Consider the following 20,711-nt stretch of genomic DNA (forward strand, 5'->3'; position numbering starts at 1 on the left):
GGAAGGCAAAGAGTTAGAAATGACAAGGAACACAGACATCCAACACTTTTTAGGACTTCTGACCTCTAGCACAGTAAAAGAATAAATTTGTGTTGTTTTAAGCCTCTAAATGTGTGTAATTTGTCACATCAGCAATAAGATACTAATATAGTTTATAAAGTACTTAGCACAGGACCATCACACAGGACTCTCAGATGGTATATGCTCAAGCCACTCTGCCTCCTTAGCAGGCAAGAGTAGGAAAGAATAGTCCAGGAAAGAGTAGTTCAACCCACAGTCTTTCATCTACACAAGTCTACCACCTTTCCCAAGAAGGCTGAGTCTCCCCAAAGGGCTTAGTGACTTGACCATCTCTGGTTTTCAAGGACTGCTTGCTATGAATTAGTTTAGTGAAAACCAATTGTTTATTACATGATATTTATAGAATAATTGTTCCACGAATGCTATCAAGATGTGGAATTCAGTCCTTTTTCATTCCAAGTTTAAAAATAAAACATTTAAGTGTGTGTGTGTGTGTGGTGTATATGTGTGTGTGTGTGTGTGTGTGTGTGTATGCATTCGCACATGCGCACACTTGCAGATGCATACTTGGTATTTGTAAGGCTTGGTTTAGGTCAATAGGAAAAGGGACAGCAAAAATCTTAAATATAATATCATATGTGGCTGTTCTTAAGGTTTTTTTTTTCTTACCCTAACATTTGCTTCCCCAAGCCTTAATTCTTCTTAAATTTCATACAGCAGTTTATCTCCTTTTGTTTTCTAATCACTCCTAACTTGTGCCCATAGGATTTCCTTCAAATACCAATGTATTTTTCTAAACAGATTACAATAGTGAACTATGAAGATAATATATGTTATTTTCCACCTAATTTAGTGAACACTTAGTAAATATTATCTGAAAAAATATATAAAAGCTCATTAGTCATGAGTTAGGCTAGCCTCTCCACATTCTTTCATCAGTTTCTTTGGGTGGTATACCAAACATGAATTAAGGATGCAGGCTGGAGGACAAGCAAGCCATAGACCATGCCTCAAACACTTTACTCTTTTAACTGCTCCTATCTCACCAATCTTAGGGTTATAAATAGGGCTCAGTACTTACAACCTTTCCACCCCCACCCCTGATATTTCTCATATGCATTTCACACAGATCTTATTAAGGTATAAAATTATACAGAGATCAGGTTTAAAATTTGGGAACTCATCTTTATAAAATTAGAGGTTATCAGAAAATTTCAACTATATATAATTTGCTCATTTACTTAAGTTTAAGTTTACTTTAGTTCCCATTCTTAATTTAAAATGTGCTTTGCCCATGTGTGTTTTTGTGCACACATGTGTATTTCTCTATGTATATATGTGTACTCAGATTTTAAGCTACTTTTTTTTTTACACTCAAAGGCACTCGATCACTGAGCCATATCCCCACCCCTGTTTTGTATTTTATTTAGAGACAAGGTCTCACTGAGTTGTCTAACACCTCACTACTGCTGAGACTGGCTTTGAACTCACGATTCTCCTGTCTCAGCCTCCTAGCCACTGAGTAAACTTCATTTGAGCTAGGATTCCTGGATTGTGTTTTGTCAGCAATGGGAATCATGTTGCCTTCAGACATTAAATATATATGATTTGCGACTACAGTGACTCTTAAGGTCAGTAACCATGCAGCACAAAACTTAATAAATGAATGCTACAACAACATTATTTCTGTTCATTCCAAAGTATCATAGGACCACGGATCTAACTAACAGCCCATTATACTGTTCTGACTTAACCTTTGAAATGTCAATAAATTGGATTATAACGTAAGCCACTCTAAATGTTTTTGAAAGAAGAAGGATGAATGCTATATTGTAGTGAATCTACCTCTGAGAAAGCTGTTTTTATAACAGTTACTTAATGCTTTTGCCTGTAACATAGTTTACTTGAATTTGCTATCTTCCCATAATCATATTTTCGCACACATGGAATGAATACCATGAGTGTAAAAAGTTAGAAACAGTTAAAAAAATAATTCAGTCTTAAAACTCTCAACCCATCCAATTTCATGATCTTTGGCACCTTTAACTCTACAAAAGATTGATGATATCAGCCTGCATCAACGCCGTGAGTACATTCCTGTGTAGATGTGGTAATTAATTATCAAGGTGAATAACACTGCTGGGCAATCATATTAGGAAAAGAGAACAACTAGAAACACAAGAAGCAATCATGTTGCAGTTTTTCCTTCTCACCCAGAAGAGAGAAGAGCCAAATAGAACCCTATCTAGGAACATCCTTCCTTTTGTTGATGATCTGAGAATTCTTGCTGAGCAATTTTTTTCCTACAAAGAGCTCATGCACACAACTCAATTAACCACAGCATTAAAAAAATCTAGAAATACCAAACTCTGAAATCATCAGAGTCCAACTCTTTGTTGTATAAATTCAAACACAGATTTATGAGTACTTGCTTGTATAAGGGTCTCTGAGTCTCAGTGATCTCTTCCTTCTCAGAGACCCTGATGGTTATCTGGTGACTGTATTTGTATTTTTGTAGCTTTCCTCCAACCCTTGATAAATAATCTTGGGAGTGTTTGCACCTACATTAGTCCAGTGAAATCTTCTTGGGCATTGGAAATTTGGAACAGACAGATCCCAAGAAACTCATTTCTCAAGTTCTTGGAGCTCTGGAGTCCTTCCCTTGCTGAGTTGTGTGATTCCCCAACTCTCTTTGTTATCCTAATGGGATTTGGAAACAGACAATACCAAGGCAAAAAAGGTTGGAAAAATAACAAGTTGTGGCCAACCTTTGGTAAAATGTAAAGCTTCCCATAGTGATAATCAATTGTATGGCTTATACCTATTGATTGCTGAGTGGATTGATCATAATAGATTACAACAGTAATTATGTTTTTTTATAATTTTGGAGTTTTTAATTTACTCATAACTATAATAACCATATATATGTAATATAATAGATTACAACAGTAATTATGTTTTTTTATAATTTTGGAGTTTTTAATTTACTCATAACTATAATAACCATATATATGAGATATTTACTTGTTTATCTTCTTGATAATGCTTTTTTAACTGTGCAAATTGCTTTATTAAAACTCCAGAGCCTCCAACTTGTGAACCAGTGATTCAGTATAAGATTTTAATGCATGTCCTTATTTTGATATGAAGTAGTTAAATAACCAGATGACATGTGTGTGTCTGAAAATGTAAATTAAGTGGCATATGCTGACCAAAGGGACACAAATAATATCCTCAATGATCCATAAAGCTCTTTAATGGTTCTACAAATACCTGATTTTAATTTCATTTTAAAATATTATAATTAGACTAAAATAGAAAGCATACATATTTTAATAATCCCTATGCACACAGTAGTACATTCAGAACCAATATAATATTAACTTTGCTATCAGGTTAACTTATGGTATATGGAGCACCAAGTAAAGCTTCCTTCTAATCTGTCATTAAGTGCCAATCACCCATGAATGCCCTTGAACTATGTATAAAGATTCATTGATGGTAAGGTGGTTCCTTGGCACAAGTGTTGGAATTCTTACTATTTTTTGTTTTTGTTTTTGTTTTTTTCATTGTTGTTGTTTTCCTCAATTCAGGGTAGCCCATTTTTGGTCATATAAGATTGTTAAAAGCAAGTAAGTCCTTTACAATTTGTTAGGATTTTATCAACAATATGTAAATAAAATAAAACACACAAAAATAAATTGGTGCTAATAGGAAAGACCATAGTATTTAATATAAATAGTCCTGACTTTCAAATTTGTGTGCCCACTGAAATAGATACAACATTTGAATTTCTAAGGTAATTTTATATCAACAAATATGTTTTTTTCATTTGTACTTTGTATATTGAGGTTGCCTATAAAGTTTAATTTTATTAAAGGATTCCACAGAGGAAAAATGTTTGAAAAGCACCATTGTAGTAGGGTTTCTTAACTTCAGCACCATTGATAGTTTAGAAGAGATAACTTTTTGTTCTTGGGGACTCTCCTGTGTGTTATGTGATTTTTAGTGACATTTCTGGCCTCCATACGCTAATTCCAGTATCAAACTCCAGCCCTAGCATAAAAATTTAAAATGTGGATACTGTCAGTGTCCTCTATTAAAGCAAACTTATCCCTGATCTAGAAACATTATATAATCACAGGATCATAGGGTTAGCCACACATTAGTAATTCCCAGGGAATGTTTACATTCTCACAATTCCTTTACCCATCAAGAGCCATTAAAAAAAAAGAATATAGTAGACAGAAAATTTTAAAAGTATTTTAAAATATTTATTGTGTCATTTCATCTAAAGTGTTGAAATACTATACCAACTATAAAAGTTATATTGTAGAACTTCATTTTCAGACAACAAATGATATTTTTGATGTATTTATTGTTAAGTGAATAAATTTGAATTAAGCAACCCATATGTTCATGGGAACAGGAAAAAGGAAGCAATACGGTTAAATCCATTTATGTGTAAATTCTGGAATGCAATTAGTCTTCAAATTTTTTGCAAAACACTTTGAGAAAAAATTTTAACTTTAAAAACTCCTGTGTTCCCACCTAACACTCAAATAAATTCAATTAAATTGACCAATGTCTTGCCTAAGAAAGAATTCAAAAGTAATGTACAAATGTGAACTTTTATTTGGTAAAGAAAGTCAAAGAAAAATTGGAAAAGACTAAGGTTTTTCCTAATAATGTCTTTAAAAAGTTACCTATCTTTCTATTGAGTTAAAATAAATGACCACATCAATAACTCACCTTGGCAGCCTCAAAACTGCAATGGCTCTGATGTATAATTAAAGAATATGCATATGTATATGTGGTGTTTATATGCTATGTGCCACATAAAGTTTTGTCAGTGAGGGATCAGACACATGATAGTGATTCCATGAGATTACATAGGAGCTGGAAACTCCCTATTGCTTAGTGAATTGAAGTGGTTCTAACATCATAGCCAATGATCACAACACCTTGCTCACATGTTTATGGTGATGCCGCTATAAACAAACCTACTGTGCTACCAGCCACGTGAAATTACAGCACATACAAATATATAAGGCACATAATACTTCATAATGATAAACTATTATACTGATTTATATGTATTTACTACACTATATCATTATTTCAGAGTGAACTCCCACTCATAAAAATAGAAGACATAACTATGCTTCTATTCCCATAAAGTATTTCTAGAAAATTTCAGAAGTAACTGCTGAGAATTAAGGTAGAAATAAAACTAGTTATTAAATTTTGATCTTTTGAATTCTTTAAATTATTATTACATTTTGTAGGGGAGGCTCACTTAATTTAAAAAAAATACTATTTTAATTCCACAGTGGTATCAAAACTTTGTAAAGAGTGTATGAACCATATGAATTTCAGTTATTTTCAGACTCTACACACCAGGAAACCATCTCAAGTAAGAGAAAATGGGGAGATAATGGAAGTTGAGGTAGGATATCTACAGTCAAGATCCCAGAGTTTTGCATAAGTGTATCAGCTCTACAGGAACTGACAAATATTGTGTAGACTCTGATTCTAAGACAGTGTTTCTTCCCTGATTATGAACTACCTGCTGAACATAAGTGGACTAGGGCCTCAGATATTAATCTAAGAGATCTCTCTAATAGTAGGGAATGTGAGACATCATAAATCACAGGAAGCTGGTTTCATTGTTGTTGTATTATGTTATGGCAGGAGAGAAAGGTAAGCTTTGGTGCATAATATAGATTCTTCCTATTCATTAATTCTGCAAATATTGGCAGAGACATTGCAAGTATACTAGTAAACACATAAAGTGCCATGAGATAATAATAATTGTAATAATGGCCATCATTTAGGGAACCTCTACTAAGTACAGGGCACTAGGCTAAGAGCTTTGCACACATCAACTCTTAATCCAGAGAGCAATCCTAAGTAGTAGGTGTTTGATTGATGAAGACACTGAGCCTCCTGGATATAATTTAACCACACAAGAACACAACATAAGTGAGGAAAAAAAGCTAAGCCTCAACCCAATCTGGCTATCTTCAAAATCTTTAATCACAAGATTTTTTTACACAGCTTTATCTTGGTATCATTAACATATGGTTATTAATGGATAGTGAATTAATTACATTAATTATGAATGTGATATAATTTTCAATAAAGTACTAACAAACTAAATTCAACTGCATATTAAAATAATCCTACACTATGAATTTATTCCTAGGATGCCAGATTGGTTCAACATACACAAATTAAGCATTGCGATATACCACATTAATGGAATGAAAGACAGAAGCTATGTGATGATCTCAAAAGATGCAGAAAAAAAATCATTTGACAAAATTTGATATCTCTTTATGATGAAGCCTCTCAACAAAATATGAATAAAAGGAACTTATCTCAATATAATAAAAATTATATCAGTAAAATGTAAAGGCAACCTATGGAATGGGAGAAAATACCTGCAAACTTTATATATTATAAGAGTTTAATACTCAAAATATTTTAAAAACTCATATAACTCAATGCCAAAATACAAATAAACTGGGCCAAGGACTTAAATAGACATTTCTTAAAAGAAAATATAAAGATGGTCAACAAGCATATGAAAAAGGTCCTCAACATTTCTAATTTATCAAAACCATAATGAGATATTATCTCATTCTTGTTAAGATGATTATTACAAAAAAGAAAAAAAGTTAAATTTTGTTTAGGATATAGTGAAAAGAAAAGCTTTGTACACTGTTGATAAGAATATAAAGTACAACAACTTCGATCTTGTTCAAAATTCCTTCACTCATTTGGGGTCTTTTTTGATTCTATAATAATTTTAGGATTTTTTCTTCTATTTATTTTTGTACAAAAATGCAATTGGATTTTGATAGAAATTGCATTGAACCTAGAAATTGTTTTGGGTGAGATAGACATTTTTGACAATATTAATTCTTCTAAGTCTATGATATGGGATGTCTTCCCATTTGCTTGTCTTTTTAAATTTCCTTCATTAATATTTTATTATTTGCAATGTAGAGGTTTTCCTTCTCTTTGGTTAAGTCAATTCCTAAACACTTTGTTATTGCTAAGGTAAATGTACAAGTTTTCTTAATTTCCCTTTCAGAGATTTAGTTGTTGATGTGGAGAAACACCACTGATTTTTTCATATTGATTTTGTATCCTGAAAATTTACTGAATTCACTTGCTAATTCCAACAATTTTTTGGTAGAGTCTTCAGGGTTTTCTATGGATATGATCATGCCATCTGCAAACTGATAGTTATACTTATTCCTTCTGATTTGGATGTCTGATTTCCTTTTCTTGCCTGATTGCTCTGACTGTGACTACCAGTGAGGTTGGGTGTCCTTGCCTTGTTCCAGATCTTATAGGAAAAGCTTTCCATTTCTCTGCATCTACTGAGATGGTTAACCAACATTTATTTTGTTAATAGGATGTATCATGTTAATTGATTTTTCCCTTAACCTCTTTTCCATTGGCTTCTGTTTTTTTGTTTTTACCTCAGCTTCTGCTGATTGCTTTGTATCCATATGTGCATCCTAGGAATAAAATTCCACTTGGTCAGTGTACAATCCTTTTAATATGCTCTTGAGTTCAGCTTTTCAGTAATGTATTAAGGTTTGTGTATCTATTCATCAAGGATATTGGCCTTTAGTGGGTTATTGGGCGGGGTAGGGGTGTTGTTTTGTTTTGCTTTCTGTTGTTGTCATTGTTGCTTTTCCTTGTATTCTATTTGCCTAACTTTGGAATCAGGGTGATGCTGGCCTCATAAAATAAGTCTTAGAAACCAGATAAAGACACATCAAGGAAAGAAAACTATAGAAAATATCCCTGAAGAAATAAGACGCAGAAAATCTTAAGAAGATTGGACATGGTGACCAATTGGTTTTTCTCAGGAATGCAAAGACAGTTTAGCATACACAAATCAGTAAATGTAATCCATCACATAAATAGAATTAATTATAAAATCGCATAATCATCGCAATGGATGCAGAGTAAATCTTCAACAAAATCCAGCACCCACTCATGATAAAAAAAAGCACTAAAGAAATGGGGATAGAAGAAACTTACCTCAACATTGTAAAGACTATATATGACAAACCCGAAGCCAACATCATAGTGAATAGGGAAGAACTGAAAGCATTTCCTTTAAAATCTGAAACAAGACAAGGATGTACACTCTCACCACTCCTACTCAATATAATACTAGAAATTCTTCCAAGAGTCATTAGGTAAGAGAAGGAAATAAAAGAGGAAAAATAGAAAAGGAAGAAGTCAAATTATTACTCTTTATGGATGATATGATCCTATACTTAGAAGATTCAAAAGACTACTAGCACTAATAAACAAATTCAGCAAAATAGCACATTAAAAAATCAACATACAAAAAGCATCAGCATACAAAAATCAATAGTTTTGCTATTCCCAATAATGAATCTACAGAGAAAGAAATTAGGACAACAATTCCATTCACAATAACCTCAAAAAAGAAATAAAATAAAATACCTAGGAATAAATCTAGCCAAGGAGGTGAAAGACTTCTCCAATGAAAACTACAGAACATTGAAGAAAGAAATTGAAGAAGACCTTTAGAAGATGGAAAGACTGCTCATGTTCTTGGTTAGGCAGAATTAAGATTGTTAAAATTGCCATACTACCAAAATACCAAAAGTGATTTGCAGATTCAATGTAATCCCTATCAGAATATCAATGACATTCTTCACAGAACAAGAAGAAACATCTCTAAAATTTATTTGTAAGAATAAAAGATCCAGAATAGCAAAAGCAATTCTAAGCCAAAAAATAAACAAACAAAAAAAAAACAATGCTGGAGATATCACAATACATTACTTAAAATTATTCTACAGAGCTATAATAACAAAAATTGCATGGCACAGGCATTAAAACACACACATAGAGCAATGGCACCAAATGTACAAACCACACTTCTACAGTCATCTGATCCTTAACAAAGGTGCTAAAAACATACACTCAAAAAAAAGATATCCTTGTAAACCAATAGTGCTAGGAAAACTGGTTATTTGTACATAAAAGAATGAGACTAGACCCTATCTCACCCTGCACAAAAGTTATGGAACAAAGACTTAGGAATTAGACCAGAAACTACACAATTTCTAGAAGAAAACATAGGGTCAACACTCCAGTATACAAGTCACGGGCAATGACTTTCTCAGTAGTACCCCTAAAGCTCAGGAAGTAATGCCAAGAGTTAATAAATGGGATGACATCAAATTAAAAAGCTTCAATATAGCAAATAAAATAATTAAGAATATGAAGAGAGGATCTACAGAATGGGGGAAAAATTTTTGCTAGCTACTTTTCTGACACAGGGTTAATAATCTAGAATATATAAAAAAGATTTATACCAAAAAAATTAATAAAGGGGCAAATGAACTAAACAGACACTTCTTGGAAGAAAAAATACAAATAGCCAACAAATATATGGAAAAATCTTCAACATTATTACTAATCAGGGAACTGCAAATCAAAACTGTGCTGAGATTTTATTTCAATCTAGTGAGAATGGTAGTTATCAAGAATACAAATAATAATAAATTCTAGAGAGAATAAGGAGAAAAAGGAACACTTTTATACTGTTGAGGTGTATAAATGAGTACAACCACTATGGAAATCAGTGTGGAGGTTTCCCAAAAGACTAGGAATGGAACCAGCACATGATTTATCCTAAAGAATTAAAGGAATCATACTTAGTGATACATGTATACCTGTGTTTATAGCAGCACAATTCACAATAGCCAAACTATGGAACCAGTCTAGGTGTTCATTGATGGTTGAGTGGATAAGAAAATGTGGTATATATTGGTATATAATTGGTATATAATGAATAAAATGTGGTATATATACACATGAAGACGAACGGAATTATGTCATAGGCAGGAAAAATGGATAGAACTAAGTGAAATAAATCAAACTTAGGGACCAGGGAGAGGAGGAAAGAAAAGAGGGAAATACTGGGAAATGATATTGGTCAAATTATATTGTTACATATATTGTTATTGTGCATGTATCAATAAGTAACCACAAATCCCACCATTATGTACAACTATAAAGCACCAATTAAAATATGTTAAAAAATGAGTGTTGAAGAGTTCCCTCTTCTATTAATTCTTATTTGAATGTATGATAAAACACTCACCCATGAGGCCATCTGGTTCTGGGCTTTTCTTTCTTGAAGGTTTTGATTACTAATTTAATCTCCTTGTAATGTTCAAACTTTATTTCTTCTTGAAACAGCCTTGGCAGTGTATATATTTCTATGAATTAATTCATTGCTATTTATCCATCTAGGCTACCCAATTTGTTGATGTATAATTGTTCACAGTAGTCTCTTATGACCTCACAAACGTTTTGCGCTTTGTTTCTGCCACTTGGTAAACATGATTGGGGACTGGGAAGGCTGTGGAGGAAATATTAGCACTTTTCTGATGTCTTTTTCCTCTCTTACCCTGGCAGGATCACAACTACTGCCGCATGTATGATGGATCTTCGAAGATACCCTCTGGATGAACAAAACTGCACCCTGGAGATTGAAAGTTGTGAGTTACTTGCACAAGGGAATGAGAAAAAGAGATGTTTGCTTGACCCAATTTAATTCAATCTTTCACTGAGTTCACTGGGGCTAGAATGTTTTTAGCTGCAAACTTCTGCCAACTTTTTGAGGGATTTAGAGTCTAGGATATTTTCCCTTATATTTGTGGTTCAACGGTAGTATCAATGACATTATGTTTTGGACACCTAGGGAAAGTCCACTTATTTTAGCTCAAGAGCTATATAAATCAAGTGGCATAGTAAGGAAAATTTCTACAAAACATTTCCAAGTTTCTGGTGATATTATACTCCAAGTAATATCCAATAATGAGTAAGTCAATTAACACAAAATAATGGCTACCATTTACTGAGATCCTACCATGTGTCCAGCTCTTACCATTTTACTTGCATTACCTTATTTGATCCTGATAGCAAACCCATGAGGGCTACATTCTTATCCCCACCTTACAAACGAGCTTCAAATAGGGTAAAGTAAATTGTCTGGGACCACAAAGTTAATACTTATTGGAAATAATATTCAAACCCACCTCTCTTCTAATTTTAAAGACCTTCTTATTTTACTATACATGGTATCTTCCACTGGACCACAGCTATTCAAATGGAATTTGATTGATATGATTATACTGAATGTGTGATCTTGGAGGAGGTGGTTATATGTATTTATATGTATTTTATACATATTTATATGTATTTATCATGTGTGCATGATCTATAATAAAAACTAATACTTAAGAAACAAAAAAATAATAATAATTTATAAACTCATGCTTTTTCCTTCTTAAGAGTGGAATTTCTTCCACAGCTTTCCAATAGCCAAGCTGCATTAATAATAGAGGAAGACATTTCAAATGAAGACTCTGTGCAAATGTTTTAAGTTGTAAAGGGTTGTAAATTGTCTTTTCCAAAAAGTTTGTGATAGAGTCTGATGCAAAAGACCTCTTTATTTATGAAACAAATAAGATGATAAATGATACCTTATGAGGATTATACTTGGGTCAAAAACTTACTATTTTTGAGGTCAAGATTTTGGATTGTCTTCTAGGACTGTTTTTTATTGATCAATTTCCCAATAATATGGATATTTTAATTGCCAAGATTTAATCCTGTTTGACAGTCTTAGCATTATTTCTTAGCCATCAACCTATAGGCATTTGAGCCCTCTAATTGTGAATACTAGAGATAGACCACTTCTTTGTTCTGAGAGGTGCAGAAAGTTGCAATAGAAAATTCAGGCTATTACTATATTACTTTAATGTGATGTGAGAAACAGATGGCGTATTTAGACCATTAAATTCTTTCTAAATCTAAACATCAAGAAGGCAAGGGAAAACGGGAAAAAAAATCCAATTGACCCTACGGTCTTATTGAAAACAAATGTGTTTCCCTAAAATGTGACTAAATATTGAGCAACACCTTTAATTTTCCAGTTTCATAAAAGAAAACATATAGAAATGAAGATATTTCTATAGAAATAGCTCTAAATTTAGACATAGAGATTGTTCTATTATCTCTGGAGTAAACAAGAAAATTCACGAACTATTATTTAATTAATAGTCTACCTTTAAAGCTCACTACATAAAGAAGGCCGTGAATACAGAAAGGTGTTAATAATGAGAGTATCAATGGTGATTTGGGGTTTAAATGCCAAAGATGATCAAATTCAAACCATAAAATCATTCATTAACTGATGGCTAATGATATTTTATAAATAAAGCAGATCTGTAGTTCAGCAATTAAGCTTTTACTTTTGTAACTGTGATACAAAAGACGGATAAACCACAGGTTCCTTGGGCATGTAGGTTCTTCTGTCCTTCTGCTCTTCCATTGACTTGTGATTTTTTTCTTTTTTTTTACTTTGGCTTCTGCCATATAGAATTGGGACTTAAAATTCTAAGATCTATGGCTTTCATTTACTTCAAGAAACAATGAACTTTGATATGTACTTAAATTGATTCTATGTTTAAAATTACAAATATTGAAATTATCAGCATTTTCTCCCAAATTTCTTATTTTATTTATAACAAATATTGAGTTTTCCTACTGTTATAGGTTAACATTTTTTTCCAAGTTAGCAAATTTCTTTCTTTTTTTTTTTTTTCCAGAGGGAGAAAGCTTATTTTTCTGTTTTTGCAATACTGGAGATTGAATCCAAGTCTTTGTGCATGCTAAGCAACCACTCTGCTACTGAGCCTCTACACAATGCTTGAAATGAGCAAATATCTTTGAAAAAAAAACTACTAAAGGTCACACATACACAAAGATAATCTGAACACCCCATATTTACTAAAGAAACTGAATCCATAAGTAATCACCTTATTAAAAAGAAAATCACCAAGCCTTGATGATTTCACTGGTGGATTTTTACCAAAATTTAATGGAAGAAATTTTTTATTCATATTAGAAAATAGATGACTTTTAGGTTCACTTATCATATATGACCAAAACCAAATATATAAATGAAATAAAAATTAAACAAAATTTTCATGGAGCAAGAATTGAAGAAGGCCAGACAGTCAAATAGTACAAAATAATCATAAAACTTGGTGTCAGACCCAGGAATATGACAATCATTAAGGCATTTGGTAAAATGCAATCAGTTACATAGACAGAGGAAGGAGCATAATCACTGGGATTCTAAAGTCAGCTAAGATGCCTGAGTGCATACAGATGCTAGATCGAGTTAATCCTGCAGCAGGTCATAGAACACCAGTCCCTAGATAGGCTTACATAAAGCAAAGCAGAAACCCATGCCTGAAAGAATTTGTGTAATGAAGATTTTATGAAAGCAGAAACTTCAGGAGGAGGGGAAGAAAACATGGATCTGCCTTCAATTTGCCGAACTGAAGCAAATCATCATATAAAACCTCAGTTTAAAAAAAAAAAAAGTTACTATTGCTTTGTAGTACAGTTTGACCTCTGGTATCGCTATACCTCCAGATTCACACTTCCTGCTTAGAATTGCTTTTGCTATTCTGGGTCTTTTGTTTTTCCATATGAATTTCATGATTTGAGAAAGGATGGATCTGAAATTCTGAAAGATAAAATAACTTACCCAGGCCACCACAGGGCAAGGATAGTGGTAGCTTGGGAATTCAAACCCAAGTGCTCTACTCTCCATCACAGAGTCCTGCAATCAACACATGAGCAAGGGACATAGCCTCAGTACCTGGAATTGGAAACACTCTCAGCTAAGTTGGTAACACTAAGGACTGGTCTGTACTTCCCCAAATTACTCCTGACAAAAGTCAAAATAGACCCCAAAATAGGAAGCAGAATCTTAAATTTAAGGTCAAGGGTCAAATAAGTATAGCTGCAGAAAGAAGGGAGCTATTGACTCAGAAAGCAAGCAGGCATTGACTCCACTGCCGTTTCTCTTAAAAAAAGCCTTATATGCCTTCTTAACAACAGGTAAACCAATATAAAGAAACAGCTTTAAGCAACATTGTCAATGTTATGGAGTCCACGTGAGCTTTATTTGTTTCTTCCCTAAGTACCTAAGTACACAACATAGTGCTAAGTATTAATAAATACTGAATTGCTTGTTCATCCATTTTAACATTTCACAAAGAAAGGTGTCATTTGGAACAGCTTTCCCTGAGTTGACAATGTACCAAAAGTACGACTGAGCTTAAAAGCAATTACAAATCAGAGGCTTTAGTGCTGGTTGAGAAATAAGAATGATAAAGTAGACATTCCACTGATACAAGATTGAACCAATTACACTTTTTTTGTGACCAGTGGAGTGGAAATTTTGCCTATATTACAAAATATACTAGTTTGTATGCTCTTCCCATCCAAGGCTGGGGAAATGTTTTCCTTCAATGGGTCCTTTGAGACAAATTAAAGATGTTTTGCTTATCTTTAATGTCATATAATCAAGGAAAATTGGAAAGGCCATAAACCCTTGTTAAATTGAAAATTTACTTGAACTGGGAGCAGATTAATAGCTTCATAGCCCTGGGATGCTATAAAATGAGTTAATGGCATATAGAAAAATCAATCAAAGAATTTTGTATAAAGAAGATTTGGAATTTGAAATCAATAAAGCTATCATGGGAATGTTGGATAACCACAGGCCTCATGGAGATGTGGACAGGGCCTAGGACAACAATCTTGGAGGAATAAGGTGTCTTTTTCCATTTTCTGCTGCACAAATTGAGGAAAATCTTTACTCTAATTTTACCTGCTCATTTTCAGCAGGCAGGTGTGAACCTCTCACTACCCTCAGCCAGTTCAAGTTTGAAATCTGTGTTCTCATTCATCTTCTTCTAAACCTCCTTGTTCACCAAGCTGATTTAACTAACCCTTGCATTTCAATTCTTTTCATAGACTATTCCTGCCCTCAGTGATCAGGATATCATTTCTTTCTTCTTCCTCTGAAAAGGGATAATCTGAACCCAATTATCTCACCCCTAATTATCTCAGATTCCCAATCTTGCCCTTTCTACTTATCTTTTTTCATAGCCTATGAACAAGCTGAAAACACTTCTCATCATAAAACTATCCCTGAACCTCCCTTAATGCCCCTCCTTTCTTTTTTTCCAAACCACTTGAAAGAATGATTTATGTCTGTTGTCTATTGCCTCAACTTCCTCTCAATTTACTGCAATTTGGAACAAACCTACCTATCTCCCACCTCTAGTATAACATTTCCCAGAAGATCACAAAGGGCCTGCTTTCTTTCCATCTTTGTTCCAGTGACTCTCAAATTTTTAATCTCCCAGCTCAAATCTCCTCTAAGTCCTGGACTTAGAGGATGTATGTAGCCCTTTTCCTAGTATATCTATTTTGATGATTTATAGGCATCTTAATTTGTTCAAAATTTAATTCTAGGTTTTACCTTCCCAAATAAGTTTCTTCTTATCTAGTCTCCTTAATCTCCACCCAATCAGAGTCTGAGGACTAATTACTCACACCTCCCTCTCATTCACAATCCTTTCCTCCAATCCATTGTCAAGTACCTGTGATATATTTAACAAGACCTTCCATTTCTCCACGACACTGCTGCCACCAGTGCACACCACACTGCCATGACTTCACATCGGGATCATTGTGGCAGTCTCTTTATCATCTCTTTATTGGTCCTCATGCTTTCACTCTTGACTTCCTCCAACCCAATCTCTACCTGGATACCAGAGTGTCCTCCATAACATGCCAATTGGATCATATCCCTGCTATATTTAAAAAGATTCAGCCTTCTCATTTCACCGAGAAAACTGTCCAGGCTTCTTAATTTCACTTTTAAGCTTTTGTGATTTACCTCAATATCTTCAATCTCATCTGTAGTCATTCTCCCCCACTTTTTAAAAATTACACTGAACTTCAACACCAAGGACTCCTTTCTTTCTTGTAGATTTAGTACTCTCATGTTTGTGTTCTCTCTCTCTCTCTCTCTCTCTCTCTCTGCCCCATCCCCCATAGTACTTTACCACTGAATCCCCATGCCTTTTTTTTTGGAACCTCCAGAGACAAGATTTCACTAAATTACTGAGGCACTAAGTAATTGCCAAGACTGGCCTCAAATTTGTGATCTTCCTGACTCAGCCTCCTGAGTCACTGGGATTATAGGCATGCACCACCCAGCCTGGCTCACAAATTCAGTTCTTACCTCATGATATTACCATCTTGTTGCTTCCATTGCTTCAGGTCAGGATGCTTTTTCCCAATTTAATCATTTAGGCGTTTCCCAGCTCATTCTTCAGAAGCTTTCCTGGTCACTCAAGTCTGGTTAGGTAGCCCTAGTTACTGTTTCTATGTGCCCTATTTATTTGGGATTCATGATCTATGATTGTGTCCTTCAAAATCTGTATGTTGAAACATACTAGTGTGATATGATAAGAAGCTGGTACTTTGGGTGGATGTTTTATTAATGGGGTTATTGCTCTTATAAAAGAGGCCATAGAGAGCTGCCTTTTCCCTTCTACTACATAACCAGAAGATACCACATGTGAAAGAGAAATTGGGCCCTTGCCAGCTACTGTACTTTGCTTGGACTTCTCAGCCTTCAGAACTGTGAAAAGTATATGCCTGTTGTTTGTAAGCTATCCAGTTGATGGCATTTTGTATAGCAGCCCAATGGACTAGGATGTTCATGTAACACTTCGTACTTTGTGGGGCTTTTTTTCCATATTTACTGCTTCTTCCCCTATAGATTATAAGCTCTGGGAGGGAAGGGATTATTGCTTTGTTCACTGCCCAATACTTAAATCCTAGCCTAGCATCTGATTATAAGTATTTGTGGCATGAATGTATGTTAAATTTCTTAGCTCCAAATTTTTTCCACTCTTGTGAATTTTAGAAGATGAGCATAGTTTTAGCTTTTCAGATAATATTTAAAGTACAGAGTTTTTACTTGCAATAAAAATACACTTTCAAATATACAAGTTTATATTCATGCTTTAAGAGTATCTCAAAACTCAAGTAAATGTGTCAACCAAGAGCCAGATAGAGAAAAACCTAGCATTTTAATTACTTTAGGGATCTCGGTAGACTGATAAACATCTTGAAACACTATGAATTATTTTTGCTTTATCATAAGTCATTAATTATCTATGTGTTTTCTACCTGAACTTGAACCAAGTTATCAAAGACAAAATTCAGTGAAATCTGTTATTTTTATACTTGTTTCTTGTAAAAATAATTTGATGACTTTCAATGTAGGCATTGTCTTAATGTATTAAATTTAATGAACCATCCAACCAATCTGTCTCTTAGACTCATAATATTGTCATCTTTTAATTTAAACATTTTAGTAGTCTCAACATATATACAGAATTTCAAGTAGTAGTCATTTATGATTATTTTCAAAATATAATTGTTTTCTTGTCCATAAAAATAGCAGGTGATAAAAACAATGTATCTGCCTTAAAAAAACAGCTTCGCCTAAATGTAGAAAATTGTAAAGTCTCCATCGCCGCCTGCATGGGGAGGGAATAGGTAACCATTGGAGGTATGGGCCTACTGGAAATAAAAACTCTGAAAATTAATATTAAGAAATAAACACAAAAGATGAGAAATATATTATTCAAAGTGCGAGCATTGACAGGTGGAAGAGACCTGATGGGTCTGATCTGCACTAAGGGAAAAGCCCTCAAATGCTTTATTGATAATGAAACATATCAAAGGGAATCAGTGAGAAGCTTCTTCAGGAAAACAGGATGAAATGGTGAAAACAAGTTGTCTGGAGTTTGGCAGGTTACGCCAAGTGGCTACATTTGAACTTAGGGCTGTGAGCTAAGGCAGGGCGCCAGCATGATCTGGGCTTTTATTGAATTTTACCCAGGAGTTCCCAGAAAAGCAACCTCCCTGCCTTATGATGGCTCAAACAAACTCATAATTCACACACAGCTTCCAACAGTAAGGTTTACAGAATTGAAATAATACATTTTATTATGTAATGTGCTATAATAGCACCTGGAAATAAAATCACAGTAAATACAGTGTCCAGACAGAAGATAAGAATACGTCTGTAAGCCTGCTCTTATATGGCCACATCTGAAGAACTGTATCCAGTATCTAAGGCCATGTAAGATAAGTTTACACAGAGGGAAGAAATGGAGATATCTGGGAAGGAAAATTTAGGAGTCAGAACTTCAATTTTTGAATATTTTAACCACTATTATATAAAAGAGAAACCTTATGTTTGGAGATGTTCAGTGCATTAGTACAGGTTCTCCAGGGTAGCAGAACCCTAAGAACCCTATAGCCAATAAGTGGGACTGGGGTGGGGGGATGTGGAGAAAGAAAGATTGTGAGTGGCTCATGCAATTTTGGAGACTGACAAATCCCAAGATCCATAAGGTGAATCAACAAACTGAAGAGTCCATGGTATAGTTTGAGTCTCAGTCCAAAGACTTCAGACCAATTATAGCTGATGAGGTAATTCCAGTCCAAAGCTCACCAAACTCAAGTCCCAGGAAAAGCCAGTGTTTCAATTTGAGTCCAACTGCCCTAAAAATGCAGAAGTTCCAATTTGAACATAGGCAGGAGGAATTCTCTCTTATATAGAGGAGCACCAGTCTTTTTCTCTATTCAGACCTTCACTTAGTTGGATGAGGTCCATCAAGTTAAGCTGGCAACCAAATGTCATCCAAAACAATCCCACAGAAATACCCAGAATAATGTTTGACCAAATATTCCAGTTACCTTGTGGCCCAGTCAAGTTGACATGCACAATGAACCATCACACCGAGAGCATTGGATTTGAACACGTTTAGTTCAGTTCTGCTAATGTGTCTTAAGGGGTAACCCCATGGTTCTCTGTGTAAGCAAGTACTGGGGATTCAGCAGCAACCAGACAGTGGGCACAAGTTTCAGGAAGGTGGATTTAGAATGTAAGAGAAATGATTTTAAATGAGTAGCAGCGCCCATTCAAGAAATGTGTCCCCGCTTAAGAAAGAACTTCCCTTCCTATTGGGATACGCCAATTAATTGGAAGTGTTACCTCAGCGAGAGACCAGTTTAATTTTATAACCTTCAAGGTTTCTTTCAGCACCCAAAAAACTCTTGGAGTTCATTCAATTTAGTTACATCACTAGCAAATTACTTTGTCTGCCTAAAATGTTGGTTCTCAAATGATTCTGATTTATAAAGGAACGTTGAATATAGAAAAAAGTTATGAATACATGAACATATAAATACTCACAAAAATATGAAAATATAGGACAATTACTAGCAAAAGACTTTGAACCATTCTTACTTTATTGCTGCCTGCCAGATCATTAATTCTGATCTGAAATAATTTAAAAATAGCATCTACAACATGCTGCACACTTTCCATTCATGGTTGCTAACCACCAAAAATAACAGAAGTAAATTGAATTTCATGAATGATTCATGGCTTCCCTTGCTTTATGTCCCCATTGTCAAGGAAATTAGCAGCATTGGATATCTCCTTAGATAAATTTGATTTTGCCATATTCAGTAGACTACTTAATGAAAATGAATATTTCAAATTTATGTTCATAGAAATGTTAATGAATTTTAGTGCCTGTAGCTTTTTGATGAGCCAGAGGGGTGGGTGTAGGGAGGAAGAGAATGTTTTCTGAATTAATTTATTCCTTTTTCCAGCCTGCTTCTTTGAAACTGTGAAGAAGTACTCCCTCTACAAAGTCTCTGATCTTTTTTAAGTTATAAAATAAAAGCCAGTGGGAGAATGGAGTTCCTTTTATGAAAATTAGTTTTGCAATCAATCTTACTGCAAAGTTAGCCTTATAGCTGCTCACTTCTATACCCTATAGACAATTTATTTTCCATGCATGGATAATAAACTGGTAAAGATATCTCTAATTAACGGATTTAAGGTTCTAGAAGTTTCTTCTTGATATTTTTGGTACATAACCATCTTGCTACTAACTTCCTGAAAGGAAGTATAAAATAAGGTTTATTATTTTATTTAAAAGTTGTAGGTATTAATCACATAATTAAAGGTATTTTATAGTGAAACTCTGATCTTCTAGAACAAGACATCTTTGCTAAACTACCAGCTTTTATTCATTTGGGATCCAAACTTGATGATAATAATAGCTTGATGATAAAAATAATTATATATTTATAGGGCAGGTGCCTTACAAAAATTTCCCACTGAATTCTCCTCACAAAAAGGAAATCAAAGCAACAAGGTAGTCACAAAATTGTGGTAGTCAGAGTGGGACTTGAACTCTGGCAGTCTGACCTGTGAGTCTAAGATTTAGCCCTTATATTATAGCTGCTTAATAAAACTGCTTCTGCATACCATTCTCATGAGTTCCTTTCCTCTAGCTTCACCACTATCTGAGCTGGGTGGGTTTTAGGTTCTATCAAGGCACAAAGCAAATACCTGAGAACAAAGCAAATTTTAATCGGTCCTTCTCTCAGTTGAACTCATCCCAGTTCAGTTCTTAAAATGGCTTTTATCTTATGACATTCTGGCCACATAAATTGAATAATGATATATTTTAAGAACATCCCTTATTTTACCAGATCACACAGTGATCAGAGATTATTTCTCTTCTACATAGCTACAGATACTCTTCCCAAATCAGTGTAATGCTGGGGAGTCTGACAACTGCGATGTTCCTGTTGTTTTAAAATCATTCATTGCTCAGAGTGGTCACACATGAATA

The 20,711-nt window shown here is 34.2% G+C and overlaps 1 protein-coding gene across 1 annotated transcript in view; it reads left to right on the forward strand.

The window, feature by feature from the left end:
• The window catches only part of GABRB1 (gamma-aminobutyric acid type A receptor subunit beta1), a gene marked incomplete at its 3' end in the record, with an annotated part of 379,047 nt that overhangs the window by 280,655 nt on the left and 77,681 nt on the right, over positions 1 to 20,711 (forward strand). The window contains exon 5 of the mRNA XM_081304484.1: positions 10,513 to 10,595. Coding sequence (XP_081160610.1) covers positions 10,513 to 10,595 — 83 coding nt within the window. The remainder of the gene's footprint in view (positions 1 to 10,512; positions 10,596 to 20,711) is intronic.

Source organism: Spermophilus citellus, assembly GCF_964194105.1.
Source record: "Spermophilus citellus genome assembly, chromosome: 8".
Classification (NCBI taxonomy): Eukaryota; Metazoa; Chordata; class Mammalia; order Rodentia; family Sciuridae; genus Spermophilus; species Spermophilus citellus.